General features: G+C 54.1%; 4 protein-coding genes, 1 long non-coding RNA gene and 1 other non-coding gene across 11 annotated transcripts; 2 read left to right on the top strand and 4 right to left on the bottom strand.

Moving 5' to 3' along the window:
- Window positions 1-1,222: 1,222 nt before the first annotated feature.
- Window positions 1,223-7,981, bottom strand: PATL2 (PAT1 homolog 2). 2 transcript variants are annotated; one of them, XM_064456930.1, is made up of 19 exons: window positions 7,857-7,981; window positions 7,194-7,296; window positions 6,696-7,006; window positions 6,421-6,489; window positions 6,259-6,324; window positions 5,699-5,866; window positions 5,497-5,583; window positions 4,835-4,989; window positions 4,626-4,709; window positions 4,415-4,553; window positions 4,168-4,288; window positions 3,996-4,093; window positions 3,606-3,650; window positions 3,298-3,446; window positions 2,892-3,051; window positions 2,396-2,536; window positions 2,210-2,307; window positions 1,983-2,132; window positions 1,223-1,594 (listed from the first exon to the last, which is right to left on the bottom strand). In XM_064456930.1, the coding sequence occupies exons 1-19, from the start codon at window positions 7,878-7,880 to the stop codon at window positions 1,555-1,557; spliced, it is 2,208 nt and encodes a 735-aa protein (XP_064313000.1). In that variant the 5' UTR covers window positions 7,881-7,981; the 3' UTR covers window positions 1,223-1,554. The 2 variants fall into 2 exon arrangements, with proteins under 2 accessions (XP_064313000.1, XP_064313001.1); XM_064456931.1 differs by lacking the exon at window positions 7,857-7,981 and adding an exon at window positions 7,722-7,801.
- A 2,722-nt stretch (window positions 7,982-10,703) lies between these two features.
- B2M (beta-2-microglobulin) lies at window positions 10,704-13,504 on the top strand. Its single transcript, XM_064456928.1, has 4 exons — window positions 10,704-10,863; window positions 11,082-11,360; window positions 11,880-11,914; window positions 13,258-13,504. The coding sequence occupies exons 1-3, from the start codon at window positions 10,797-10,799 to the stop codon at window positions 11,891-11,893; spliced, it is 360 nt and encodes a 119-aa protein (XP_064312998.1). The 5' UTR covers window positions 10,704-10,796; the 3' UTR covers window positions 11,894-11,914; window positions 13,258-13,504.
- Window positions 13,449-17,238, bottom strand: LOC135314315 (uncharacterized). The gene is made up of 2 exons (XR_010373813.1): window positions 16,984-17,238; window positions 13,449-16,868 (listed from the first exon to the last, which is right to left on the bottom strand). It is a non-coding gene; the product is annotated as an uncharacterized LOC135314315 (long non-coding RNA).
- A 119-nt stretch (window positions 17,239-17,357) lies between these two features.
- On the top strand, window positions 17,358-21,699 carry TERB2 (telomere repeat binding bouquet formation protein 2). Of its 4 annotated transcripts, XM_064456924.1 has the most exons (7): window positions 17,486-17,596; window positions 18,053-18,134; window positions 19,624-19,769; window positions 20,095-20,156; window positions 20,661-20,746; window positions 20,857-20,945; window positions 21,180-21,699. In XM_064456924.1, the coding sequence occupies exons 1-7, from the start codon at window positions 17,533-17,535 to the stop codon at window positions 21,323-21,325; spliced, it is 675 nt and encodes a 224-aa protein (XP_064312994.1). In that variant the 5' UTR covers window positions 17,486-17,532; the 3' UTR covers window positions 21,326-21,699. The 4 variants fall into 4 exon arrangements, with proteins under 4 accessions (XP_064312993.1, XP_064312992.1, XP_064312995.1 ...); XM_064456923.1 differs by lacking the exon at window positions 18,053-18,134 and having other exon boundaries at window positions 17,358-17,596; window positions 20,860-20,945; XM_064456922.1 differs by lacking the exon at window positions 18,053-18,134 and having other exon boundaries at window positions 17,358-17,596.
- A 568-nt stretch (window positions 21,700-22,267) lies between these two features.
- Window positions 22,268-25,897, bottom strand: RPS17 (ribosomal protein S17). Of its 2 annotated transcripts, XM_064456927.1 has the most exons (6): window positions 25,719-25,897; window positions 25,360-25,511; window positions 24,895-25,000; window positions 23,178-23,243; window positions 22,656-22,746; window positions 22,268-22,423 (listed from the first exon to the last, which is right to left on the bottom strand). In XM_064456927.1, the coding sequence occupies exons 1-5, from the start codon at window positions 25,719-25,721 to the stop codon at window positions 22,666-22,668; spliced, it is 408 nt and encodes a 135-aa protein (XP_064312997.1). In that variant the 5' UTR covers window positions 25,722-25,897; the 3' UTR covers window positions 22,268-22,423; window positions 22,656-22,665. The 2 variants fall into 2 exon arrangements, with proteins under 2 accessions (XP_064312997.1, XP_064312996.1); XM_064456926.1 differs by lacking the exon at window positions 22,268-22,423 and having other exon boundaries at window positions 22,620-22,746.
- LOC135314478 (small nucleolar RNA SNORA71) lies at window positions 25,167-25,298 on the bottom strand. Its single transcript, XR_010374009.1, has one exon. It is a non-coding gene; the product is annotated as a small nucleolar RNA SNORA71 (small nucleolar RNA).
- Window positions 25,898-27,321: the final 1,424 nt, after the last annotated feature.

Genomic DNA, 27,321 nt, shown 5'->3' with positions numbered 1-27,321 from the left:
GATTTTGAGGGCAGAGGAAAGGCTGAGGCTGTAGGACATCAAGATGAGCAGGAGAAGCATCAGGATGACAAAAGCAGCTGCCAGTATGGCCTGGAGCTCCTTCCAGCTGGACCTCGCACCCATTTAGATGATTGATTGACAGCCTACAGTTCACCTCTAACATGAAAGGCAGGAGTGCCACCTAGGTCCTGCATCACATCTCTGGCATCTCTCGTCTCTGTACAGCTGCATTCAGGCATCTCAGTTGCTCCTCTAAAGTGTGTTTCAGAAGCTGTGAGCTGTCTTGATAAGCTGTGGAGATGAACCCCACCCAACTGCTCAGCCATACCGGTCACATCCTTATTTTCTGCAGATTCTCCACATGTTTGGCCTCTGTAGGATAGGATGTCAGCTTAAAGGAATAGTTTCATCTACTCAGGGTTGGAGCTTGGGCACATATGGTAGCTATTGGTCTGAGAATGAGACCACTTTCTGGCACAGGCCTCTTTTGATTATACACCAGGCTCCAGGTGTCAAGTTTAGACCTCTGGAGGGCATTCAGGTGCTCAGGCAGAGGAATCCTAGCTCTGATGCCCCATAGGCTTAGGGGAAATCCCACCATATATCACTGGAAGCCAGGCAGGAGCCACAAAGGTTTCCAGAGTGCCCAGGCACCACCCCCTCAGGCCCAGAAGCAGAAGTGAGGGTCAGCTTGTGGTAGTCATGGACAGCCGAAGTGGCTCAAGAAAGATGCCTTGAGGTACTCCATCATGACTGCACCTGAAAACCTTTATACTAATGAGCCTTTGAAACCTCAGCAGAGAGAAGAGGTGCTTTATTACCCACCCATGTTCATTCAAGATCTCCCATATCATCCCCATGCACACCCAGATGCAACCTCCTGCATGCACAGATCTTTCCTATCCCCTCAGGACAAGTTCTGACCCCATCTTCCCCACCACATCCCTTTTCTTCCAGCCCATTTTCCTCTCCCTGGGGGCTCAGTTCACCCCTGTCCCCAGCCACATGGTTCCTCTGATCCCCTCCACTCCCTTCTGAGGACATTGCCTTCTTCTCCATCCCCCTTTATATTCTTTCTGGGTTCTCTGTGCATCCCCTACTTCTCCTTCCCCTTTACTGTGCACTTGGATCCCCACCAACAACAACCAGGGGTCTCCAACCCCAGGCAATGGCCCCAGGACCCCTGTGCTTACAGCAGAAACCATCCACAGGAGCCAGAGGAGCTCATTAATCACCTTTTTATTATATTTCAAGTGCTGTACACAAAGTCATTCACACCCAGGTGCTCCCAGCGCCCCTGTGCAGACCCCACCTCAACACCCCCTGTGATCCAGTACTCGCTGCTGCTTGGTGCAACGCCAAAATAAGTTACCCACCTCCCTGTGCTCCCCATGCCTCAGGTACTGGGGCAGGTCAGCATCAGCCCTGCCAGTGCCTGGTTCACCCAGAGTGCCCTGCACCAGGGTAAGTGCTTCAAAACTCAAAGTCACAGCATTAGGCCCTGCCTACTCCTGGCATCGCTGGCCCCAGATCCCAGTCCCCAGCTCCAGGGGCTCAGCATGGCATGGCAGCCTCTGATGGAAGCAGGGAGCACCTGCAGGGAAAGGATGAGGTTGTCACACTCGTGCTGCCAGCAGCTGCCTAGAACCCACCTGCCTGACCACCCCAGGGTGCCCAAGAGCTGCTGGCTACATTTCTGGGGGTATCCCCCCCAGGTTTTGGCCCCCCACTTTGACTCATCCCACAGGGATGTGCCATCAAGGTGTAGTGAACCTGATGCAATGCAAAACTCAGCACCAGCCAGCATAGTCCTGGGATGGCTAAAAACGGGAGCAAAGCCACAAGGATCAGCTCAGTCCAGTGGAGGTTTGGAGTCTTGTGTCCAACGGGGTCCCCAAGGGGACAGAAGCAGCGAGCCCCCAATGCCATCTGCTGCATCTGAGGGATCTCTGGCAGAAGCAGACGTGCCAGGCAGTACTCACTCCATCTTGGCTTCCAGGTGGTGGACAGTCTGCTTGTCCAGGTAGCGGCAGAAGAGTGAGAGAAGGTTGCTGGGCAAGAAGAGAGGCTCCACCAACAAGGCCTTGGGCACTTGCGACAGCTCCCGGGCAACCAGGAATACCATGTCTGTCCTGGGGGCATCAATGCAGGGGGTTGAGTGCCCCATCAGCCGGCCAACCCCAACCCTGTCGTTTGCACTGCCCCTTACCACATCTCGAAGTCCCCACCACGTGGCTCCAGTGGTGCATCGGATGACAGCAGCCTCTCGCCGTGGCTCAGCAGGGAGTAGAGCAAGGAGATCCCAAACTGCAGGAAAGCACCAGGAGTGTCATGGCCAGCGGTGGTGGCACCCTGGGGACACGACAAGGCTCTTGCCCTCCTTGGGGCCACCTACCTGGTTCTTCAAGGCCATGGCAAGGGGGAGCTCAGGGGACTCAGGCAGAGGCCTGGTCATCTCCTGCAGGACCTCAATGAGTTTGCTGAAGGTCATCCTGCCCACCACCTCATTCAATGGGCTGTAGAGCAGGGGGAGAGACTGGGCACAGCAGAGGAGAGAGCAGGAATCTGAGACTGTTTGACCCATCATGGCCACAGCCCCATCTCTGAACCCCATCCCAACACCTGGGGGGGACGCAAGGGGCAATTCTGCACACACACCTGCCTTCAGGGGGACAGTCACCATGACTGCTTTAACCCCTGCTGGACACCTTTCTCCTCCCCCTCCAGGTAGGAGACTCCTGCCTCACGTCAACCCCATCAGCTCCCTTGCCATGCTGGGATCCAGCAGGATGGGCCCTCCCCCATTGCCTACTGGGTCCCCTCTCCCCCAGCAAGAGCAATAGGGGAAGGAGGCATCCCAGGATGACCCTGCCCTGGCTGGAGGTGCTTGCCTCATCCAACACGTCCTTCTTCATGAGGAAGGGCAGGTGATGGGTGATGGTCAGCAGGATCTTCTCCGCTTGCTCCCGGGTCAGGTGGGGCAGCAGCCGGGCTGTGAGCTTCTTGCCCTTCTGCACACATAGGAGTTGCAGGAATTCATCCTCTGCCTCCCTGGGGACAAAGGCTCCATTGGCACAGATCCCAAGGGACCTGTAGCATCTCTGTCCATCCAGAAGGACCAGCATCAGCTCCAGCAGAGGACAAGTCTCACAGGCAGGGTCAGCACAGGCCGTGGTGACACACAGAGGACAGGATCCAACACTCACTGTCACCCAGAGCTACTGATCCATGACCATCCAAGCCCAGCAAGGACCAGGACATGCCGCCTGCTCCCCCCTCCCCACAGTACAAACTCACTCTTCACTGCTGCAAGCTCTAATTTTCAAGGCTTGGTAGATATGCTCCACTTCTTGGCTCTTCTGCTCCTGACAGCAGGGCCGCTGCTCCTCTGGGGCCAGAGACATCTTCCGCTGCATCTCCTCCACTTCCAGCAGCTGCAGAAAGAACTGCAAAGACCACAATGGGTAAAGAGGCAGCTCAGACTATCTTCTGCCTACCAGTTACCCAGGACCTCTGCCCAGGCCAATATCCCCTCACAGAGCTCCTCAGACTTAAAACCAAGCACCTACATCATCCCATCTTGTCCCAAAACACAGCTTGCTCACCTTCTCGATCCTGTGCAATGCCCGAAGCCGGTGGTTCCCTGCAGCCTTCAGGAATGGAGAAAGGAAGGCACAACAGTTACAGCCAGCACCAGACACTGCCATTGGCAGAGTGCTGGGGCCAGCTGCTACCTGGGGATCAGAGGCAGCTTCAGCCATGGCCATCTCCAATTGCCCAGAGCCTCATCCCACCCCTCGGCAGGGGCAAGCTGCTATCACTGAAGCAGCACCTGCTCCAACAGCACACTCCATCCCACAGCTCAGGGCACCACCCATGCTCAGTTGTAACAACTCCTGAAGCTCCTGCTAAAGCTGCTCCAGGGCCTGGGGAAAGCTCAGAGTGGCATCTCCAGATATCCAAGGCACCAACCAGCCTGGCTGCCTCTCACCTACCTCCTCCACAAGGGCATGGTGTACAGCATCGATGGCCCGGCGAGGACTGTAGCAGGTGGACACCGCAACCTGGCCCAGCGACCCTGCAATGCGCACCACTGGAAGAGAGATAGGACATGGTGAGACCATGTCCTACAACTCCTCACACAGCCCACCCAGCCCAGGCCCTCACCAGAGTCATATGTCTCCGCTTTCTGGATGAACGGCGTGACCAACTTGGGGGGCTCCTGCTTGTTGCGGCGGCCGAGCAGCTCCTCCTCTGCCTGTTTGCGCTCCAGCCGCTGGTAGTATGTCTGTAACGACACATGTAGGCAGAAGGGGAGCCACCCCAAGCCTGGGTAACCCTCTGGCTCCCAAAGGGTTGCAGCTCCAGTCCCAAGGGGCAGGATGAGCCACTGTTGATGCCAGCAGGAGCTCACCTGGTAGTAGTAGTCATCATCCATATTCTCACTCTGCAGCTGGATCATCTCCACCTTGATGACCCAGTCCTTCTCCTTTGAGGTCATCAGCCCAGCATAAGGGTCCACTTTAGGAGACCACAGCTTCTTGGGGGACATGCTGGCATGGGAGAAGATTGCAGCCTGCTGAGATTGCCCACAGCCCCCCCACAGCTCCCCAGGACCCCCTTACCTCTGCGTCTGCCTGCCTTGCTGCTGCCGCTGGGTCAGGATCCGCTGGTGCTGAGGGTGCAGCTGGGTCATATGGCTGGGTGTGCTGCAAGGGAGACCAGGTGGGTGCTGGGGACCCAGCACTAGAACTGTCCCCAGAGGGATGCCCCCCCAGCTGCTTTGCAGGTCTCCTCCGGTCCCACCCACGCACCCCACTTGCTGTCCTGCTACCTGAGGTTCAGCTGGCCACTGGCTGATGGACTGAAGAAGAGAGCAGGGTCCAAAGAGGGAGACATAGGACCAAAGTGCATGGCAAGAGACTGCGGTGGGCTGCTGATGTTGGGTGACATGGGCCGGAAAGGGGTCGGAGCTGCATACCCTGCAGTCTGGAGAGGAAGAGAGGAATATTCAGGTGTCTGAGCCTTCCCCTCCGAGAGTGCCAGAGGGGTCTGCCAGCTCCATGTTAGCCCCTGGCTCCCATCCTTACAGGGGCCACCCTCTCCCGCATGGAGGAGATGCATGGGACACCATGGCAAGGTGATATCCTCCATGATCCTGCCACTAGGGCTGGGCAAGGCAAGGGGACCCTGGTGTCACCAGGGATTGCATTCCCCAAGTCCATCACCAGTGTCCCAGCTTGACACCAAGCACAACACCATACCCAGTGCAGGTCCCGTGGGGACATCAGGACAAATAGATTTTTGAAGCAATGGCTACACCAGTGGCTCTGCTTTCCCCATTGGCAAGACGCCAGAGACATGTGCTCAGGATTAGATGGAGCTGCAAAGTCTGCCCTGGATGGCAGAGCTTTGGGAAGGCACTGTCCCTGTCCCATACCATTTCAGGGCCACCTTAGAAGTGACATGGTGGTGGCTCACAGCCCACTACATCACCTGGCTGGAAGCAAAGAGCGGAGAGGGTCTGCGAGCTGGCGTGAAGGGCCGAGGGGAGCATGGGGAGCGAGGCATCAGAGATGACTGCTGCAGGACAGGAGACAGAAGGCATCACTAGGACAAGCTTGCCCCTGAGTCTGGACCTCTGGGAAGGGGAGGGCAGAGGAAGAGGGGACACAAGAGCCCCCCCAAAAACTGTTACCTGCCGAAGAAAGCGCTGGGGAAAGGACTTGGGGGACATCAGTCTGAAGTCAGGGCGCTTGAGCTGGGGAGAGCCCCCATAGCTCCTCTGCATGGGGGAGCCGAGGAAGTCGAGGGCCACATTGGAGGATGGTGGAGGCCTCTCCAGGACCTGGAGGATGGCTTTATCCTACAGGGAGGATGTGACAGGAGATGGGAACAGGGCCCAGCTGGCATCAGTTTAGCTCCCCCAGCATCAGGCAACTCTCCAAAGCCTTTGGTTGTTGCTCAACCATGCACCGGCCAGGCTCCCATCCTGGTGGCATGCAACAGCAGGGGACCCCCAGCACAGGGGCCCTGGTCCTCCCCAAACTCAGCAGCTTTGCTTTCAAACTCAGGCTCTGCTTAAGGTGGGCACCTTCGCCCACAGCCTTGGCACCCAAGAGACATGTCCTTGCACCTCCAGGCCTATGATGAGGCTTTGGAGGTTCCTCAGTCATCCCAAATCACCTGCATGACCCTTGGCCCAGGGTATCGGAGGGCCCTTGGCCACTCCCTGAGGGTCTGGCTGGGGGTACTCACCTCCAGCATGTGGTGGGGTGGGATGCTGCTGGGGCAAGAGCCCCACACCATGGGATCCATCGCCAGCTGGAAGACAGGAAGATAGTCAGCATGGGGAAGACTGACAGGGAACACTGCAGGGGCCAGTCAGCCTCATCACCAGATGGGAGGGGACATTTTTACCATGTCCTCTTTGCCAAACTCTGCCCAGCAAGCACCAATCCTGCTGTCCAGCACCGCTGAGTCCTGGCTCTGCAAGCAAAGAAGAGGTTACAGGCACGTACTCAGCCCTAGCACAGCAGGCCTTCCTCCCTTGAACAGAGACCAAACTATCCCCTGGTGCCCTCTGTGGGGCAGGACCCACAGACATGGAGACGGAGGTGGGAGCAGTGGGTCCCTACCAGTCCCCCTGCCTGCCAGCCAGGCATAGATCCCCTCCCTTTCCGCTCACGCTTCACCTCCAGCGTGGGTTTGCTCTGCACAGCTCTCATCACTGCTGGGTCTCCCAGGTCATTGGGCTCTTCACAGGGCTCCTGGTCCTCAGTCTCCAGCTCCTCCTCCTCTTCCTCCAACTCAGAGCCAACCTGCTCAATCTCTAGCTCCATCCCACCTTCCTCCTGGGGCTCTCCCAGATCCTCTGGCTGCTCAGCCATTCCCAGCCTGGGTTCCTCCCTGCCCTCCGTCTCCTCTGCCACCACTTCAGCCAGCTCAGGGCTCATCTCCAGAGGCATCAGGGGTTTTGCAGCATCCTCCTCAGTGGAGTCTCGATCTTGGAGGGGGGAGGCAGAGCACATCAGGGTGAGTGAGAGCCTGGGCAGCATCCACCAGGGTTCCTGCTTCCAACCCAGCTCCTCACCAGGCAGAAGGACACCTTCCTCACCCCCCCACCTCCATCCTCCTCACCCCATTGGGCACTGGCTGATCTCCCCGACCCTGGGGCTCCTCTGAGATCTTACCTAGCCCAAAAGTCATCTCATTGTACAGGTCGAGCTCTTCGTCCTCCTCGGCCATCTCCTCCAGCAGAGGCACATCTTCCACCAGCAGGTAGTCCTCGAGGATCTGGAGTTGAAAGCAGCAGGGTCTCAGCTAAGGGAGACAGGCAGCGATGGGGCAACCCTAACCTGCCCCCGAGTGGGGGGGGGCGGGGGGGGAGGCACCCAACCTCCCCCCCACTCCACTGGTGATGCTGGGCAGACCCCAGGGCTCACAGCTGCTGGAAACGCAAGAGCAGGGACCACTGGCACTACCAGTGAGGGCAGGACCCGCTGGCTCAGCACAGGGTAGGAGCCTGCTAAAGCCTACTGGGACTAGGGCTGCAGCCACCCAGAGGTGACAGTGGTTCCAGCCAGCACCAGGGTTGCCAGCATTGAAGAGCACTAGTGTGGCTAGTGCCGAGGGACACCATTAGGCTTCAGAGTGAACACCCCCCTGCTGGGGCTTGAACAGCACCCGAGCACAGGCAGGAAAGGGCACCCCACTAGCACCTCTGGGACGGTATCTTCTCCGGTACCGGCCGCTCCCGAGAGCGCCAGCACCGGGGGGGAGGGGGCGTGACCCGGGAAAGGAGGCGGCCGCAGGGCCGGGCCAGCACGCCAGGGCGGAGCAGGGCGGGCACTCACAACCGGTTCACCGCCCTCCGCCATGCCTCAGCACCGCCCGCCCGCCCGCGTCCCTCTACGGGGCCAGGCTTCCCCCGACACCGCCTTTTACGGGACCGGCGGTGCCGTACAGCATGGCGGCGCCCGGCGGCGCCCTGCGCCTGCGCAGTCCCTCCGCCCCGCCCCTCGGTGAGGCCCCGCCCCCTCGTCTTGGCACCGTCCCCTCGGCCGTAGAGTAGGGACGGGGATGGAGCTGGGGAGAAGGAGGTTTAACGACCCCACTCGCGAAAGGGGGTGTAAAACTGCGAACATACGCATCTTTCAGGGCACGGAAAACCCCAGCCTGGCTTTTCCCACTGCCTTTGTCGCTCCTGGCCAGCGAGGGAGTTTTCCAAACCAATACCCTTCTGAGCAATCATGGAAAACAGTGGGATGTTAGTCGGTCTGGCTGGAAGTACCTCTGAGATCCACAGAAGTATATCAAAAGCCCAGGTGAAGCAAAACTAAAGCAAAGACGCTGGAAATCTCTGCATCCTGTGAAACACAGCAGGCTGCTCTCGTCTCCCTAGAATGACAGGAGTGTGTCATACATCACCTGCTGCTTAAATATTTCCTCTAATAAAAGCAGAAGCAGTCTCAAAAAAGGAAGATTTGGCTGTTTGAGTCAAACCAGCATGGCCTTTTTCAAAGTTTTAGCTGGGATAGAGTTAATTTTCTTCACTGCAGCTGGCATAGTGCTGTGCTTTGGGCTTAGTATGAAAACAATGCTGAGATAACACACCGATGTTTTGGTTGTTGCCAGGTAGTGCTTGTACTAGTCAAGGACTTTTCTAGCTTCCCACGCTCTGCCTGGTGCACAAGAAGCTGGGAGGGGAGGGGGCACAGCTAAGAGAACAGATTCAAACTGGCCAAAGGGATATTCCATATCATGTAATGTCATGCCCAGTGTGTTACCTGGGAGGGGCTGGCTCAGGGAGGGAGACAGCAATCGTGCTTGGGGACTGGCAGTGTCGGTTGGCGGGTGGTGAGTGGTTGTATTGTTTGTGTTTCTGTTTTTTTCCCTTTTCATTATATTATCATTATTGTTTTATTCTAATTATTAAACTGCTCTTAACTCAACCCACAAGTTTTCTTTTTTTTGCCTTTGCTCTTCTGGTACTCTCCGCCATCCCACAGGGGTGGGGGGAGTGAGTGAGCGGCTGTGTGGTGTTTAGTTGCTGACTGGGGCTGAACCACAACAGCCTTTCAGAAACGTCATGTGGAAGAAACTCATGGTTCAGCTTCTCTTTATGGGGAAAGTCAGCCGGGCATTGCTGGTTATGGGAAAGTCATCTCCAGGGATTCTTGTCCCAGTGGAGAGAGGCCAGGTGTCAGCATGGAGAAAGGATCCGTGTCCTACAATCAGCTATTTGCATAACTAATCCTCCCCAACCCGAGGGGATCTCTCACCTGGGCAGAGCTAGACTAGCCAGTGGGTCAGGCTCTGAGGTGGTGAGCCCCAATGCCGGCTCAGCTGCTGACACAGCAGTTAGCATTTATTTCTGGGAGGGCCCCCATGTCCCTGATAAGGCTCCAGCAGCAGCTGCATCCCCTTAATCTCACAGCAAAAACACTCAGCAATAGTAGCTATATGGCTACTGGTGCTGCTGACCGAGTGGCCAGCAAACTGAGCAAGAGCTCAGCTCAGACCTGGCCCAGCAGAAATGGATAACGAGTACTTGCAGGTTTTTTTCTTTGCTCAGTCGTAAGTGATTTACTTGCTGCCTTTGGGTGGGGGATGTTCTATTGATTTAAAGACAGGTCTTTAAATGGGACATATTAAGATGGCAAGTTTTAAAGGGGCTCAGTGTTAGAGGAGCTCTGTCATACTGCTATTTTCTTCCCACTAGTAGTGACTTTCCTTTCTTTTCTCTTTTTTTAAACTTTGTAGTCCATATATGGCTAGGTGTAGGACAGTATACACTGCTTCCCAGTCTAAAACAGTGTCTCTAAAGATAAGCAGTACATGACCTATAGGACAACAAGCAGATGAGCTCCTAGGTGTGTAAAATATCTATGTGCTCTTTAATATTGGTTCATTTTCCTTTTTTAACCTTGGCTTCCTTAATGCTGCTATTCAAAGCTGATCTACTTCTCTAAGCAGTACTTAGTGTTATAAAGCCACTCAGAGGTGTATCTAGCCTAGCTGGGCTACGGTGCTCACAATTATTCTGGTGCCTCCTCCAGAAAAAGCAGCTCTTTGACCTTTGGCGTCTTGCGTTTGGCACCAGGGAGCCTGTGCTACACTTGAATGGCAGAGTCAATTCATCCTGCAGCTGCCAGACCAAGATGCTGACTCAACAGGTTTTAAAAGCAAGCAAGCTAAGGCTCAGAAAGCAAGGAGGCTGGGCTACACCTGCATTGGTGTGATGCTAGCCCTGGCTGCAAAATCCTCAGCAAGAGGTAGTTTTTGGAGGTCCTCCTTTGGGTGAGGAGCAGGATCTGGGTGAGCACCTTGAGATGCTCTGTGACCTATGCCCGGCGAGGTGCCCTGACCACAGGCGTCCAGCTCAAGGCCTGGGGGAGCTGCTCCCCTGGGGCCTTCAGCCTGACGCCTCAGACCTCTGATGCCGCCAACCCTGACGTGAAGTCCCCTCAGCAGGGCAGGCCGGGTACGGCCACAGCAGCACTCACACCCGCCCTCGGGCTGGCTACGGCCGGTACCGGGTAGCACCGAGCACGGTGGGCGGGCTCCATGCTCTGCCGAGTCCCGGCCGCCGCCTCAGCCTGAAAGCGAAACCGAAAGCGAAAGCCCCGTGAGCTCCCTCGCCTAACCTCTCGGCTCTCCCGCCGCCCGGAGACTGATGACGCGCCGGCGTTTCCGCACTGCGATTGGCCGCGGGCGGTAGGGGCTATAAAAGGCGGCGGGCGAGACGGGGTGGGACAGTTTGAGCGGGCAGCGGAGGCGAGCGGGCGGCAGCCATGGAGCTGTTGTTGAAGGTGGGGGTCCTGGTACTGATCGTCATGGTCGGCCCGGGGGAGGCGGATGGTGAGTGCCCGGGGTGGGGCGGGAGGTGCTGGGAAGGGTCCGCTACCGGCTACTGGTGGGGGGGAGGAGGGGCGGGAGGTGCTGGGAAGGGCCCGGTACCGGGGGGGGGGTGGGGTGGGGTGGGAGGTGCTGTGAGGGGCCTGGTTACCGTACCTGGGTAGGAGGGCGCTGGTGTCTCTGAGCCCTGCTTCTCACGACTCCCTCACCCCCCTCTCCAGAGATGCCGAAGGTGGAGGTGTACTCCCGCAAACGGGCCGTCTATGGAGAGGAAAACACCCTTAACTGCTTCGTGAGCGGTTTCCACCCTCCGAAGATCGACATCACCCTCCTCAAGAACGGGGAGCCTATGGCCGACGTGAAGTATGCAGACATGTCCTTCAACGACAAGTGGCAGTTTGAGCGCCTGGTGCACGTGCCATTTGTCCCCAATAAGGGCGATGTCTACGTTTGCAGAGTGGCCCATTCCACCTTCAAGGAGCCACAGATGTTCCGATGGGGTATCGTGCGCCACCTTCTTCAAGCTTTGCTGCTATTCCTGTGCAGAAGCCAGAGTTCGTTCATTTGTAGCCCAGCATCTCTGTTTTCCTTCTCAGGGAATGCAGTGCTGTAATGGGGTGGATTTTGAGGGCCTTGTGCTATGTAGATGGAGAATTGGCTTCGGCTGGGCTGCTGAAAAGGCTGTGTATATGTACCCAGGACAGAGTATGTTGGTAGCAGACAGGGAAGGTGTGCCTCAGTATCACCTGTAGGTATTTGGTTATGGTGTGTCTGATGGCTCTGATCTCTTTCTAGGTAAACTTGCCTAGAAAGAGATGGGTTGTGCAGTGATTTTTGGTGAATGTAAGGAAAGATATAGCGGTGGGGATGGATGGTGGTGATCCAGCCCACTGCAGCAAGGAAACAGCTAGGCAAAGGCAGCTCTGGTTACTGCACTGGGCCTGTTGCCAGCAGGGGTAATGGGTGAGAGGGGGTGCTCTTTTCCCCAAAGCCTAATGCCCTCCCCTTTCTTCTTGCAGATGAAGATTTCTGAGCAGCTTCTTGGATAATCATGGTGAGTTATGCTGATCCTCCATGCCCATGCTGGCAAGGGGAATGCAGACTGCTTTCTGTGGGGGAATTCTGTAGCTTGCAGAATTGAGGAATAAAAGCCACCACCCCCAAAAAAAAAAAACCTCCAACCCTCCTATCTATAGTGTTGCCGCTGTTTGGGAGCGGGGCTGTTCCCACACCCTTTCTAACCCCTGCTATGGCCAGCTCTGAGCTGCACCTTGCCTACAGGAGTCTCCCTTGTTCAAAAGAAAGGAGTCCCTTGGAGCAAAACTTTCCCATATCTCTTTGGGTGTGACTGATCTGGATTGCTGTGAATTATCTGGATTTAGCAATTGCATAAATACTAGTTCTATCCTTGAAAGTGAAAATGAAACTAAAGACACATGGCCTAGCTGATGTAGGTGTGATGCTGGTTGAAATGCCTTAGTTACATACCCTGGTAGAGGCTTTATAATTATTAACTTATATAATTATATATAACTATATAATTATTAACAAGGCTTGGCAAGACCTCGCTTGAAATGTTCTCTGAACTGAACAAGGAAAATGTTAATGACTTTTAGACAGACAGAATCATGAGTCAAATGGACTTTGTGAATCAGAAAAACTGCCTTGCACTTTCTTGGGAAGATGTAGGTGGATGTGAGTCCTTCAGTTCTCACTAAGGCTGCTGTCCCTCCAAAGCTCTCCAGCCCTTCCTTGCTGTAGAGCAGCAGGGGCTAGGAGGGGTGTTGGTCTTCCAGGGACAAGAGAAAACGGAGGTCAGTTGACCACCTTTCTAGTGGGGGACAACAGAAGAAGATAGGCTCTTAATTTGTAGCAAAAAAGCTGAGATGTGATATCAAGGACTTGGAAAGGCTCAAAAGATCCCCCAGAGCCAAAAATGGTTGGATTGGAAGGATATTTAGAGGGGGTGCTGGGAGTGCTTAAGTGTTTGTCCCTAACTGCAGCTTGAGATGGGATGGTGAGGTAAAGGGACCTGCAATTTGATGAAGTGCAGACATTTCTAGGTAACAGAGCACTGAAAAATTATATACAGCCACTCTTCTGTTTTGTCACTTGCATTTGGGTGGTAGGAATGGAAACCTGGCCCCAGGGTAGGGTCTGGGGTGTGCTGTGTCCCCGCAGCAGCATGGTGTGCCACAGCTTTGGTTGGACATCAGGGTGGAGGCCACCGTGGCAAGGGGATGCCAAGCTTGGCTGAAGGTGGGACATGGGTGACTTTTCAAGATTCTGGAGTCTCTGACTCTGCAGTTGTGGAAAACACATTTGGTTTTTTCATAAAATAATTGCAGTTGAAGGTGTGAACAGAGTGACTGATGTCAGTCTCCTTACTTTGTGCAGGTCTAAAGAATTCTGCCTTGCAAGTAAAAATTGTCTTCAGCTTCTGTCCTTTCTCACATCTTGCTTCTGGATATAATGACGAGGAACAATCATCTTCATTGCAGAATTTATTCTTTATTAAAAAATGTTATGGTTTGACTTTACCTTGAGGAGTTCAATTTACATGCAAAATGCAAGCAGTAGCTTTGGTGTTGTTTTTTTCTGAACACATAGCTATAAATGCCTACTCAATAAAAAAATAATTGTAGCTCTTCAGTGTTCTGAATTATTCAGGGTCAAAATAAAGCATTTTGTCAGAACACTTTTGTTGAAATAAAATTTCAAGATTTCAGCACAGTCCTTTAAAGTGTTTCTTCAGTTTTACAACCCAAGCTGATTCTGATGGCTGCTTGGTTACAGGCAGATCTGGAGGGTAGTGGCACCAAGCTCAGGTGCACTTTTTTTAATCCTGCTGAGAAGCTGCAGGAATACTTTCCTATCAAAAAAACCAAAAGAATTAAAGGTTTATGTGGGATCTGCCTGGCCACAGGTTCCTGAGTTGCCCAGAACGTATGGCACAAGGCTTAAAAAAAAAAGGACAAAGTGACACTGGGTCTAATCTTAAAGCTGGGTGTGAGGAAAAGGAGTAGATGGGCAGGATGGTGTCCAAGGGTGAGAGCTTCAGCTGCTGCTTCTCAGGAGGTGTGTGGTGTAAAGCTGTGCCAAGGGGAAGCAGATGGGTGTGTCAGTGGCTTTAATTCCTCTTCTGTAGTTCTCCCTGTGAAGAAGTCCTGGTCTGCCACACCTTGGGGGTTTGATGGCACTACCCAAAAATGGTGCTTTTATGGAGAAGTCAGTACGATGGGTTGGTGGTGGTTAGATCAAGGAGGAGCTCATCAGTGCAGGGCTGGATTGGGTTCCTGGCAACCCAGTGGAGGTGATCTGTCACATCTCTTCTTGGGTGTTTTAAGATTTGCTGTGCTGGCATCACAGAACACCCACCTGAGATTTTGAGGCATCATGGCTTGTTTCACAGCTTTTTTCCATTAAAACCAAATTTTCTGTGAGGTACAATAATAACTGTCTTGTGCAAACCTCTGACTTTGCTTGAAAAGGCATTTACTTCAAAGACAAATTCTTTGCTACAAGCGACACCTTGCTGGGGTGAAGGAAGCAGTTATGGGGACTTTGCACTCATGAGAGTAGCATTCAAACCAGGAGAGGTGGGTATGTCACGGCTGGGGTTGTCATGCAAAGCGTTTGTCACCCAGCATGGGATGGCAGGTCTCACCAGAGCCATGACACAGCACAGCCAGCCATGCGGGTGAGACCAGCGAGGGGCTGTGCCAGCCCCAGCAGTGGTCCTTCTGTGGTAGAAGGTCTGGAAGGGAGGAAAAGGTTTGGGCTTCTCCTCCAGAGATCCTAGCAGAGCAGCACAGCTTGCTGTGAGTGCCTGAGGCGGCCTGAGTCATGGACCATATCCTCTGGATCACAGAGCTACCAAAGAGCCTGCCACCACCTTGGCTTCACCTTTACTATTGTCAAGATGAGCGTCGCAGAGTAACGGCTGGATGCATCACACCAACAGGAAAAAACCTCATCCTAATTAGGACATAAGTGGAGTTGACTGCAGAAGCTGAAGACGCTGCAGCACAGGCAATGTGAGACAACTGTGTCTCAAAGGAAACTTACATCAGCATCATCCTGCACTAGGGAAATTTTTGACCTGATTGTGTATGTGGGCTTTTTGTGGTCTTACTTAGGAAATATTTTGATGGCTTACTCAAAAATCCCCCCCTCTGGGGAAGACTGATGCATACCAATCCCAGATGCTGTTTAATTTTGATTAACATCTGACTTTTGGGACCATATCTAGAATGACCGTCTCTGTTTTATCCTTGGGGTCCAGCTTGGGGGGGTCCAAAGGTAGCTGGGGTGCAGCTGCGCTGCTGCTGCTGGTTTTTCAGTAAAAGTTCCCGGGGATGGAGTTGTTGAAGGATATCTTGGCAAGCTTGAAGCATGAAACAGGACTCATTTGTGCTTTATGGAATACAAGCAATTTTGCTGCCAGCAAACTACTTCCTGACTCAACCAAATATGAGTGCTTTTAGGAGAACAACTTAGAACTTTTCTGAAGACCTACTTCTTTACTATCACATCTCTGGAGTTTTTAAAGCTTCACCAGTTCCTGCATGGTAGGGAGAAAAGCTGAAGGAATGGGGTGTAAGAGGAGGCAAAAATCATTCAAGACACATGGCTGAATACAGAGGTCCTCTGAGAAAAGTGGAACCAAGCACAAGAGATGCTGCTGCACACTTGGTCCCGGCTCTGCCATCAGCTCTGGTGGTATGAGTTTGCCATCTCTGTCCTCTGCAGCGAGCGAACCACAGTGTGTTTTTGCCAAAACATTCGTGTGGTGTCTGCAAGAGGAAGGCTGCACAGCCCCAGGCCAGCCCTGGCTGCTTAACACAGGCTGCCGCGTTTCAGCTCAACTAAACCGGCCTTACCTGTGTCACACAGCAGTTAGACTGTGGCCTAACACCTCTTTCTTGTTGAATTTAACAGTGTTACCAAGCCCTTCTGTCATGATTTTGGCCGGAATAGAGTTCATTTTCTTCACTGTAGCTGGGACAGTGCTGTGTTTTGACTTTAGTATGAGAATAATGTTAATAACACACCGATGTTTCAGTTGTTGCTAAGTAGTGCTTATACTAATCAAGGACTTTTCCAGCTTCCCATGCTTTGCCAGGTGCACAAGAAGCTGGGAGGGGACACAGCCAGGAGAGCTGATCCAAACTGGCCAAAGGTATATTCCATATCATATGATGTCATGCTCAGCATATAAAGCTGGGGGAAGAAGAAGGGGGGGGACACACGACGTTTGGAATTGTGGCATTTGTTTTCCCAAGTAACTGTTATATGTGATGGAGCCCTGCTTCCCTGGGGATGGCTGAACACCTGCCTGCCAATGGGAAGAAGTGAATGAATTCCTTGTTTTGCTTTGCTTGTGTGTGCAGCTTTTGCTTTACCTATTAAACTGTCTTTATCTCAGCTCATGATTTTCCTCACTTCTACTCTTCTGATTTTCTCCCCCTTCCCACCGGGGGGTGGGGGTGGGGATGTAACCAATCCACTGTGTGGTCCTTAGTTGCTGACTGGGGCTAAACCACAACGCCTTCACGGAAAGGCCAGTATAAGCAAAAGTAGTTCTTCGGCTTGGGCAAAAATCTGATGAAAAATGAGTAAGAATCAAAGACAGGAGTTTCTGAATCACTTTTCAGTACTGCTGACACCTAACGACCATTTGGGGCATATTCAGCTTTGCTTAGGTATGTGCACGAGGACATGTCTCCTGGGACAGGCAGAAAACATGAGCATGGAGGAGGCTAGGTTGAGCCCTCACGTGGCTGTGTCTTGTGTGTGTCCTGCTGGGCTGGACTTGCCCCGTTTGGTGATCACCAACCGCCTGGCAGGATGATTTGTTCCCTCTGCAGCACAAACCATGAGCTGTCCAAAGGGGATGGGGTCAGGCAGGCAGCTCCAGGCTCCAATCCAGCAGACAGCATAGGAGGACACAAAATCAAGGTGAGGAGATGCTGTCTTCTTCTCAGTACCTCTTCTTTTGCCACCACCTACAGAGAACATGAATACAGTGTCTGCAGGGGAGGTCATTCCCTCCATGGGGCAGAGGGAAGGAGTTGGGGCTGGGCAGTGAAGGTGGCCAAAGTGCAATGGCTTTTGCCTCACCTTTCTGCAGAAGCTGGAAGAGCTTCAGAAGATGTCTCAGGGTGATGGCAGGAGCTGTGAGGTCTGAGGCTGGCGGGTGCTGCTCAGCTCTGCCCCTGCCTTCTCCCGGGCAGGTCAGCCACCGACACCATCTCCACCGTGCCATCGTCCCCTTTCCAGGGGTGGCACAAGTTGGCCGAAGGCACGGAGGGTTTCCAGGGGAGGTTGGGCATCGATGCGCCACGGAGGGCCGTGTTCGAATCGGAGGTCGGCCGGGGAGCCCCGTTCCCGGCCCGGCTGCGCAGAGGTGCGGGTCACCCGCAGCCATTTTGGGGCGCTCGGCCGAAGTCAGACAGGGACGGGGAGGCGGCAGCGGGGGCCGGGAGCCCTCTTGAGGGGCAGTTTGAAACATGGATGGCTGCACTCGCCGGTGCCTGAACGATCCGGCGAGCGGGCGGCCAGCCCGGCGCCACCCCGCCTCTCCTCCGCCCACCGCCCCTCAGATCCCGCCCCGCCGGCCCCGAGGGCTCCTCCTCCTCCTCCTCCTCTTACAGCTCCTCTTTCGCCGCCATGTTTCGCGGCCGCCGCGCCTGGTTCTCAGAAAGCGTCAGCCGGGGCCCACGGGAGCTGTGGGGTGAGCGGTCCCGGTGGCGCCCCGGGGATGAGTAGTGGGACACGGAGCTGATACGTCCCCTCGGTTGGGCAGAGCCGTGGGGGCACGGTCCTGTCACCCCTCAGCGGGGCAGAGCAGTGGGGCTATGGCCCTGTCACCCCTCAATGGGGCAGAGCAGGGCTGAGCCCCCCACAGCAGGGCAGAGCGTGGGTTTGGCAGGTGCCCCCAATGCTGGGACAGGCCACGGTGCCCCCATACTGAGGAAGAGGCCAGAAGAGCCCTCAATGGGGTGGTAGGAGACCCACAGCCATGGTAGGGGGCCCATCACAGCTCCCACGTTGGGGCCCGGCCCTGCGGCCTCACACCAGCCCTGGCAGCCAGCCCCATCCTGGGCCACCCCGTGTTCCCGCCGGGCACATGGGAGCAGGGACATGCTGGGGTGGCTACCTTCCTCCTCACTGCCTCTTCCCTGTGCAGCGGCTGGCGGCGGGGCGCTCACCCACTGGCGGGACGCTGACTACCTCTTCAGCAGTGACGCAGCCCACCCAGACACCTGCAGGTGGGCTGTGTCCCCTGGCTGTGTCCCCCGCCCCTTGTCACCCCCAATGCTGGCAGCACCCTTCTTGCTTGGGAGATGCCTGTGGTTCCATGTCACACTCATATTGCGCCCTCTCCGTGCGACAGCTGTCATGCTGTCACAGAGTGCTGGAGGGTCACGGTTGCACCAATGGGTGAATGTAAAGAGGAAAAGATAAATGAAAGCACAGATAACAATTTTAATGTATTTAAAGTAAAGTATTTAGCCAATGCCAACATCTTAAAAGCCAGGGTGGTGTTCTAAAGTGCCTGGTACAGAGGTCTGCTGGGCATTTACTGCTTAGTGGGGTCTGAAAACTCATACCCACACTAAACTGTACCTAGGCAAACGGCTCTAAAAACTATCCACACATTAGGCTTGCTTAAGTCCAATGTAAATTAAACTAATTGTGCTGGTTTTCTTGCTACCTTTAAATTGATCTACTGGAAAACTCAGGGTCTAAAATAGGGCTGACAACAACCCCAAAGAAGGAACCAGGTGCAAAAAAGGCAGCGTGAGTTAACTCTGAAAGCAAACATGGGGTAAAAATGGCTGGAAAAGGCCTGGGTTGCTACTTTCCTTCTGCTTGCTTGATATAAAAAAAATCAGCACAATCAGCAATGTTTGTACAAAGATAAAGAAAGGCTATTGAGCATCTTCTGCCACCCAGTGAATATGTATTTATATTCACTATCATGTGAACATACTTACGAGAAAAGGACCCGCAATGTTTTCTCGCAGTGCTCTGCAGCAGGCTTTTCTAGGCTGGGCTAAGCTGCTTCTTTTAACACAATTGCTTAAAACTGGCTTAGATTTTTATAATCCTTCAGCCCCCCCGTGCCAGCTTCGGAAGGGGCTTCCCAAGAAACCCAGAGTAATGACCTTCTTTCTGTTGTGACAGTCCACCAGACTGGTTTGTTCCCCCAGGGGAAATGATATATATATTATATATATAGTCAAAGTATATATTCAGATTATTTCTTGGAAAAATGTAATAATTATCCACATCCTTAAACCAGGCAAAAAATATTTAATTCTCCTCTAAGGAGTATGGTGAGTGCTTGAGCATCCTCCACCCACCCTTTCTAGCTCAGCTGTAGTGCCACTGCTGTTTGGGGACTGCGCCATAAGCCTGAACAGGGACCAGCAGGGTTAACAATACATAAATAAAAAAAATCACATTTTCCCTCCTCCCCAAAGAACTGGTGTTACCTTAGGTGCCATTTAGTCTCTAAAAATACGTGTTTACCTGGTATAAACCTACAGTTGCCTTCCTCCAGGCTGCTCTCCGGAGGTGCCAGCAGCCAGGACATTGCTGGTAGAGTCTTATAGTTAAAAAATTACAGCCCATTAGGTGCTTTTGGCAAAAATATCGGAGCATATCAGTTTTAATGACACTATCCCTTTAAACCTTTTTGTTTGTTGGTTGGTTTTTTTCCCAGCTGGAAACCAGCTGTCTTTTCTCTTCCAGAATACACCAGAGCCTTGATTACTTGGAGGGCAGAGCTACGGTCTTTCACTCCTATTACCTCTCTGTGTGGGCGAGCACCAGCGTGGGAGCAAAGCCATCAGTGGGTCTAGGCCACTTTGTCCTGCCACCCGCCTGCCTGCAAGAAGGTCGGGATCAAAAAAACCCCCATCATGGTTTGGTTCCCCTGTAAGAGCAGCCTTTTGGGGGTGCAAACAAGACCCTCCAGGTACTTCTGCTGTAGGTGGAGGGAATTTCCTTCTGCTGGGAGTGATTCTTCCTCCCTGGGGACAGAGGAACTAATGCTCCATCTTTTATATTGCAGCACGGAGCCATGCTGTGCAGCGCGCTCCTGCCAGGGCTCCTGACTGCATTCGCTAGCACCTGCGAGAGGCAGGGGCTGGCACAGATAGCAACTCCCACATGGTTTCATTATCTGATGCTCTCACTGTCATTTATTTTTTTTCATGGCAGAAATCAGAAGGAAAATTGGTAGTTTTATTTGGGAGCAGGTGGATGAGTCTCTTGCAGAACAGGTAAGATGAGAAATTTATACTACAGGAGGTGTAGCTTTAAAAAATGTTGGGTGTATGGATTTCTGAGACCCTAGTTTTCATCCCAGATCCACAGCCCAAACGGGATCAAATCTTGTGCGTGCTGTGCAGTGTCACCCTCCCAGCACAACGTCCCAGGGCGGCAGCACTGGATTGAGTGTGGGATGTGCAGGAGAGATTTTCTCCCTCACCTAGAGATGTCCAGCCTCCCCAGCACATCCTCCTGGGATACCCATTGCCGAGGTCTGCACTCAGCTCTCTTGTGCAGCATTTTCCTTCCCTGCATACTGCCAAGACACTGCCTGCTCTCTTCTCAAAGCAACTTCTCAGGACTTTTGAAGCAAAATTTATTAGATTTAGAATTTTGTTCTAAATTATGCCTGAAATCACAAGTCCTAAAAATACTGTGCTCTTGGACCACCTCTCTAGTGTTCTGCAGGGTACCCCGGGCACAATTTTAACTCAGCTTTGCATTGATACTCGCAGCCCAGTGAAAATCTGATGGACAAACTGGAGGCGGCAAGAAAAGGCTGTGAGGAAGAAGCGGAGGACACGCTAGACCTGGCTGAAAGGTATTTTCCTGCCCTTGGCGGTAGGATTTGGATGCGCCCCCAAATTTCAAGAGATCCCCAATGCATAGGAAATAATGCACAGGCTTTTTTGTTTTCCCCCTCTGATACAGCAGTGAAGAAGAAGGCTCCAGGGAACCTGCCCAGGGGGAATTCCCATACCGTGCCCTCCAGGAGTACCCAATGAATAACATGGTGACAGGTAACATTCCGCATTGGTAGGTTTTTAAGGAGTGGAAAAATATGCCTGAAAATGACGGCGGATGAAGCAGGAACCCACTGTGTGCTCCTCGCTCCATGCTGGTACTTTCAGTGTTGGGAAAGCTGGGGGCGTGGCTGGAATCGCTCCCTTCTCCTCTGCACTTTGCGTCTTCCATCATCCTTGTTCCCTTGGAGAAGAGGAGCTCAGGGTTCCCCCACGCTTTACGCTCTGTAGGCTACACCTCTGCTCGTGACATGAAGAAGTATGCTGGAGAGCTCTGCGATTTCATTCCCGGCACCTTGGGCTACACGGCGTATTGGATTCAGAACGAAATTAACATTTTCTCTAACATGAAGACTAAAATGAAGAAAAAGTTTTAAGTAACCAGGGCCGTTAGCATGGAAAACTTCACTGCTGGAGAGCTACCGGTCATGTTCAGAAATTTAATCCTGCAGCAAAGAGGCTAAGGCACCTCATTGCTTGCTCTCTTCCGCAGACCGGTGGTCATTTTACCTGTCAGTCTGTGTTCTCCCCGTCTTGTAGTTGAATAGTAAAGAGATTGGTGGTATTGAGCTGCAAATTCTGAGTTAAATCTCTGTACTACTTAGAGGATTTATAAATTGTCCCTGCTTGGCCTATCCTGACTGTAGCTCAGTATTTAAATACCAGGCTACATTTACTGTAAACATTTTCTTCTATTTGAAACAAAAATTTCACAGCAAACTTAAATATAGACGTTTATCCCAAAATCACAGATCCTTTTTGTTTGTACCGGGGGAATTGAGATGTGGCTGCAAATGCTCTTCTCCTTGGAGGGACACACCAAGGTATCCTTGCAGGGAGAGTCACCCCATGGCAGAGCTGCACCCACCCGTGGCAATGCTCATGCTGCCACGGGGCTGGCAGGACAAAAAGGGGCTGGCCCAGGATCTCTGGGTTTGTGGAGGATTTGAGTGCAGGGCTCGACTTCCCCAAAGTGAAATCCGTGTCATGCTGGAGCTGGTCACGCAGGCAGGAAGGGAAAAGCCAGGAGCCCTCACCCAGCCTGTGGGTCACAGTGCTTGCGATGCCAACAGCCAAGGTGGAGGCCTGGTAGGTCTCCTCTGCCTCCAAGCAGAGCAGGATGTTTTGGGGGGGCAGGGGCAAGCCGCAAAACTCTCACATCTCTGCTGTGCCCTGGGGAAGAGGTTGGAGCATCTTGCTCGGAGCAGGACAGCACAAGCCTTACCAGGGCCTGTGGCCACCCCCAGACACAGCACTCATACAAAGAAAACCAGCGACAAAGACTTTCCCTTCATTTAAACACTTAGAAGTGACTGACGCAGTTATAAAATGCAGCTTTTATTCTGGCACAGCATGACCCAAGCTGTACACTTGGAGGCACAGGCAGAGCCGGGAGGTGCCGAGGGCGAGGAGCTCCAGCAAGCTCCAAGGAGCCACCGCTGTTGTCCGCTCCTGGCTGCGTACCGCAGGACAGCCTGTAAAACAACGAGCACTGCACGTCGCGCCCCAAACAGCAATGAAAGAACCCAAAAAGATGCCAGCAAATGTGAAGGTGTTGAGTCCTCCTCACCCTCTGAAGCCTTGGACACCGGTATTTGGGACATGGCACCCAGAAGAACCAGCCCTCCCTCATCCCTGGGGACACGGGCTTCCAAAGACCAAACAGGCTGAGACAGTTTCCCTACGTTTATTGGAAAAATGACATACAGTGACTAACTCAGAGCGCTCCTCGGGGTGTTTTGAAGTTCATCCCCACTGTGGGCTGCGTCACCTGCAGGTTGGACAGGCTGCCGAAATCCTGGAAAACAGCAGGGGATTGGGATCAGTCACGCCGCTCTGCCCACCATCCATGCCCGACCCTGCCGAGGGCAGGGGCAAGTTCCTCCTGGGAGGAGCAGGAAGTGGGAACGTGCCGTAGTAGCACAAAGGGTGGATTCACATCTCCAGAAAGAAGGAGAGAACCCACATTCACCTCCACCCAGCTAGAGCTGAGTGGGAGGTTATCAGATCAGCACCCTAGGGTGCTGTGGGAGGTGGGGAGGGCAAGGAGCACACCCACCCTGCATCTCCCCTCCCAAGAGCCATCTGGGAATTGATCTGCCTGCAGGGCCCAGGGTGGAGGGAGTCCCCAGACTGTCATCAAGCCCTGGGGCAGCGGGATCACTGCTGGGGACATGCCACCAGACTGGTGGGGCCACCCCAGGCACAGGGACTGCCAGGGCCACTCACCAGGAGCTTCAGCATTTCCTTCGTGTCTGGGTCCACTTCGATGATCTCCTGGTCGAGGGCAGAGACCTGGGGAGGGAGGAGAGACAAATGCAGTTTGATGGGGCATTGCAGCCACATTCCTGCTGCCACGGGGGTGTTCCCACACACCCGCTCCGGCCCCATCCCACCAAAAACAAGATCTTGCTGCCTGTTGTGGGGAAGGGCTCCAGCAACAGTGAGCCAGGAGGACGCCAATGGAGCCCAGCTCTCCTGCCAAAACACTGCGAGAGCCCACCTGGCAGCAGAGAGGTCCCACACAGAGAGAAAAACCTCTTTTATGGCAAGTCTTTAGAAACCTGAGGCCTAACCAGCTCCATGCCAATGATGCTGAGAGGAGCCAGGGTCAGGTCCACAACTACACCAGCCATCACCACCAGCACTTGCGCTTGTCCTGCCACACAAGTCCCCAAGGTCAGAGCCGAACCACCATGGTGCCAGACGGCAATGCCAAGTGACTGCCTGGGCGGTCCCACCCCCAGGACCTCAGGTCTTCTGCTCTTTAAGCCCAGAGCAACCTCCTCCAACCCTCTCTGGACTCCAAACTTTCATCTCCATGTGCTTCCTTCCCCAAGAGGCTACATCACACCAGTATTTTTGTAAGAAACCACAAATAACACAGGTTTGGCTAATGCTGCATCAACAGCTGCAGCACAGGCGCTCCTCCCCGCTCAGGGTCCCTGCAGCAGTGACCTCTCCCACCAGTACCACCTCATCCCGCCTTTGGAAGGTCCCTAAGTGCAACACACGGACAGTCGCTCCAGCCGGTTCCCCCAAGCCTCTGACACCAGCTGTGCAGGTCACCTAAAATCTGGGGTGTTGATGCATCCGTGAGAGGCTCTGCATGGAGCTGCTGGTGTTTCACGCATCATTTCTAGCTGTCAGGAGCAAGGGAGTCAAACCGAGCCCCTGCTGTGGCAGATCTCTGAGTGGGGAGGACAGCACTAGCCCGCCTCACCGCCCTGCCGAGGCTCCTAGGACATCCACCCGTCCTTCCCACATCGTCGCTAAAACAATCCTCCACATAACCAAACCCCAGCAATGACCATTTAGGAGAGCTGAGGTAACAGAACTGAGTGTTTTTGTGCAGCACAGAAGCCAGCAGCGAGCAGCTCTACCACAAGCTGACTAGGGAGATCTGGAAGTGGGGACGAGAAGCGTCGTGCCCAAAGGCTACGGGGTTTGGGATCGAACCCACTGAACATGGGGAAGGCTTTCGGAGCTCCTCGCCTTGTGCTATCAACGACTGAGCCACGGGTGAGACCTCAACCCCTTGCAAGTGCAGGTTCAAGACAAGGAGGGGTTTTTCACCAATTCCCTCTCTTTAGCAACGTCCACTGCACAGCAGGTTTTAAGCTCTTCTGAAAATTCCTCCCACATCCCATCAAGTCGTATTTTTCCTTGTTTTAAGTTAGACGATTGAAGAGGGCTATCATTTGCTGACTGGCAGCAGAGTCAAAACACAAAGTCAGCTGCTGCTCCCACCCCAGGCAGCAGTTTCGGAAGGAGTGCCCCGATATGAGGCCAATATCCACCTCAGCCTCCTTCCACCCAAACCCTCCTCAGCTCCTCCTGGCCGAGGTTTTGTTTTAAAGAGATTTGGGGCCACTAATGGAGAAAACACCTCGAGGCAGGACAGACAGATGCCGAAGTGGGAACTTGAGCACAGGCAGAGCCTCACCTCAGGGACATAGTTGTCCCTCCTCTCCCTCTCCTCCTCCTGCAGTTTGATAGAGATGCCTCGGACGGGTCCCCTCTGAATACGCTTCATCAGGTGGGTGACATACCTGCGGGGGACACAGGACCATCCAGGATTTTCCTGCTGCATATCCCTTCTCCACCCTCGCGCTCCCAAAATAACGGCAGGCTGAAGACACAGATGCCCGCCAGTGAGCCAGCCGATGTCCCACCACCGACTGACGTCCCACCGCCTCTGAGGCACGTCAGGAGAAGTGTCCGACAGCAGCAGGGTTTGGGAGGGAGGGGACGGACCCCCCCAAACACGGGAAGGCTTTCGGCGTTCCTCTCCCTGCACTATCGATGACCAGGCCACAGGCAAGGCCGCGATCACTTTCGAATGCAGGTTGGGGCAGCGGCGACCCTCCCACCCGTGCCCGAGCACCACGCACCACCCCCCGCCTCTCACCCCGCGATCTTGTTGCGCAGCTTCTTGCTGGGGATGATGGCGATCTCCTCGCACACCCGCTTGTTGGTGTGGAAGTCGTTCCCTAGGCGGGTGTAGTACTTCTCAATGATCACCCGCGCCGCCTTCTTCACCGTCTTCGTCCGGACGCGTCCCTACGCGGAGGGGAAACATCCGTCAGGCCCCGCCGGGCCCCCGCGGCAATCCGGGCCCGGCTTCCCGCAGCCCGCGGCCCCTCACCCCAGCCCCGCTCCCCGCGGCCCCTCGCCCGCTCCTTCCCGCTCCCCCGAGCCGCTCAGCGCCCCCGGCGGAGCGGCCCCGCCGGCGGATGGCGGCGGATGGCGGGCACTGCCGGTACCCACCATGTCGGCGACAGCCGCGGAAAGAGAGCAAAGGATGGCGGGAGGCGCACGGGGCCGCCGGGAGCCCGCCGAGCCCACAGCGCCCCCCCACGGCTCGGAGGGCGTCGGCAAGGGGCGGGGCTCGGCTCGGGGGCGGAGCTCCAGAATAGCTCCTTGGGAGGGTCTCTGCCGGGGGCGGAGCTCAGAGAGGGGCGGAGCTCCGCGGCTCCGGCGCTCTCCCGGGTCCCAAGGCCCGCCGGCTCGGCGGCCCGCACTGGTATCCCAGCGGCCGCATCCTGCGCTGGCCGCGGGGCGCAAAGTGCTCAGCACCACGCCGCGCCCCTGGGCGGCGCGGGGCAGAGGTAGAGCGGCACCAGCTGTGACGGGAAAGGAGACAGAGCACCCACAAACTCACACCACCCACCGCAGGGGGGCACTGGCCCCAGAGGACCATCCCGCAGCCCAAAAAGGAGCAGTGCAGAGCTCCTCCACACGGGAGAGCGAAGGAGCCCAAAGCTCCCCCCCAGTGGCACAAGGGACCCTGGGGTGGCTCCTGCCAGCAGTGCTCAAAGCACACTGGTCACCCTCAGCCCACCAGACACCCCAGCAGGGTGTCCCCCCTCCACCTGTGGGCTGGGACACCCCTATTAACCTCAGTAACTGGCTGCTCTAAGTGGGGCTCAGCTGCTTCCAGCAATTTCAAGACCAAGAGCCAAGGGTAAGAGAGAGCCCAGCCCTCCAGGCCACGTGCTTCACGCAAGATGTCTGCAAACAAATGCAAGAAGGTTGGGGTTTTTTTTGCTGCAACATGTTTATTATGTGCCAAAAACTACACCACAGCTTACTCCACGCGTCTGCAGGAGAGTGCAGTCTTGCCTGCGTATACTACAATGAGGTAGAGACTTCACACACAGCTTCACAAAACCCCACAAAGAGCAGCTGGGATATGCAACAATGCAACATCAGCTCAGCAGGAAAGAAAAACAAAAAAAGGGAGAAATTATGACACTGGTTCTTTGGCACACAGCTTCTGATAGAGGGGAAAATAAAAAGTTATAATTAAGTTCTCAAATCCCAGCAGCAGCATTTCAGTTGACTGCACCATTACTCCATACATTTTGTAAAGGAAAAAGTACTTGTCCCCTCTAAGAGAAAGGGCTCCCATGAACCTTCATCCATCCACTGACACGCAGCCCTTTTGTAGCTAGTTACAAAAGAAAAAGTCCTGTGACTTTGTGTGGTTAAAAACCTCTATCAACCCCCCTTAAGTGCAACTTAAAAAAGTGCAAACAAACTATTTAAAACTATATACAGCAGCTCAGAGATTGTTTATCCGGTCCAGTTTCAAATCCAAAAAAAGAAAAGCCCATCCTGTTCTGTTGCAAACCCCTCGATTTACAACTTTCCACCAGCAGCCCCCAGACACAAATTGCAATAATGTTAAAAGCTGCCAGGAAAGAAAAAATCTCTCGTTTCAAACGACTTAAAAACTGTTTAAGAGTGTAAAAAGGAACTGGTAAAAACCCTCGAGCGTAAAATATGAAATATGATTTGGTTTAAATGAAGAGCAAAGTCTCCTTGTTGTTACAGTAAAAAACGCCAGCTGAACATCCAGTTTATGCCG

The sequence above is a fragment of the Phalacrocorax carbo genome, chromosome 7 (genome assembly GCF_963921805.1).
Source record: "Phalacrocorax carbo chromosome 7, bPhaCar2.1, whole genome shotgun sequence".
Lineage (NCBI taxonomy): Eukaryota > Metazoa > Chordata > Aves > Suliformes > Phalacrocoracidae > Phalacrocorax > Phalacrocorax carbo.
The sequence above is the reverse complement of the archived record's forward strand: the minus strand, read 5'-3'. Positions and strand labels throughout refer to the sequence as shown.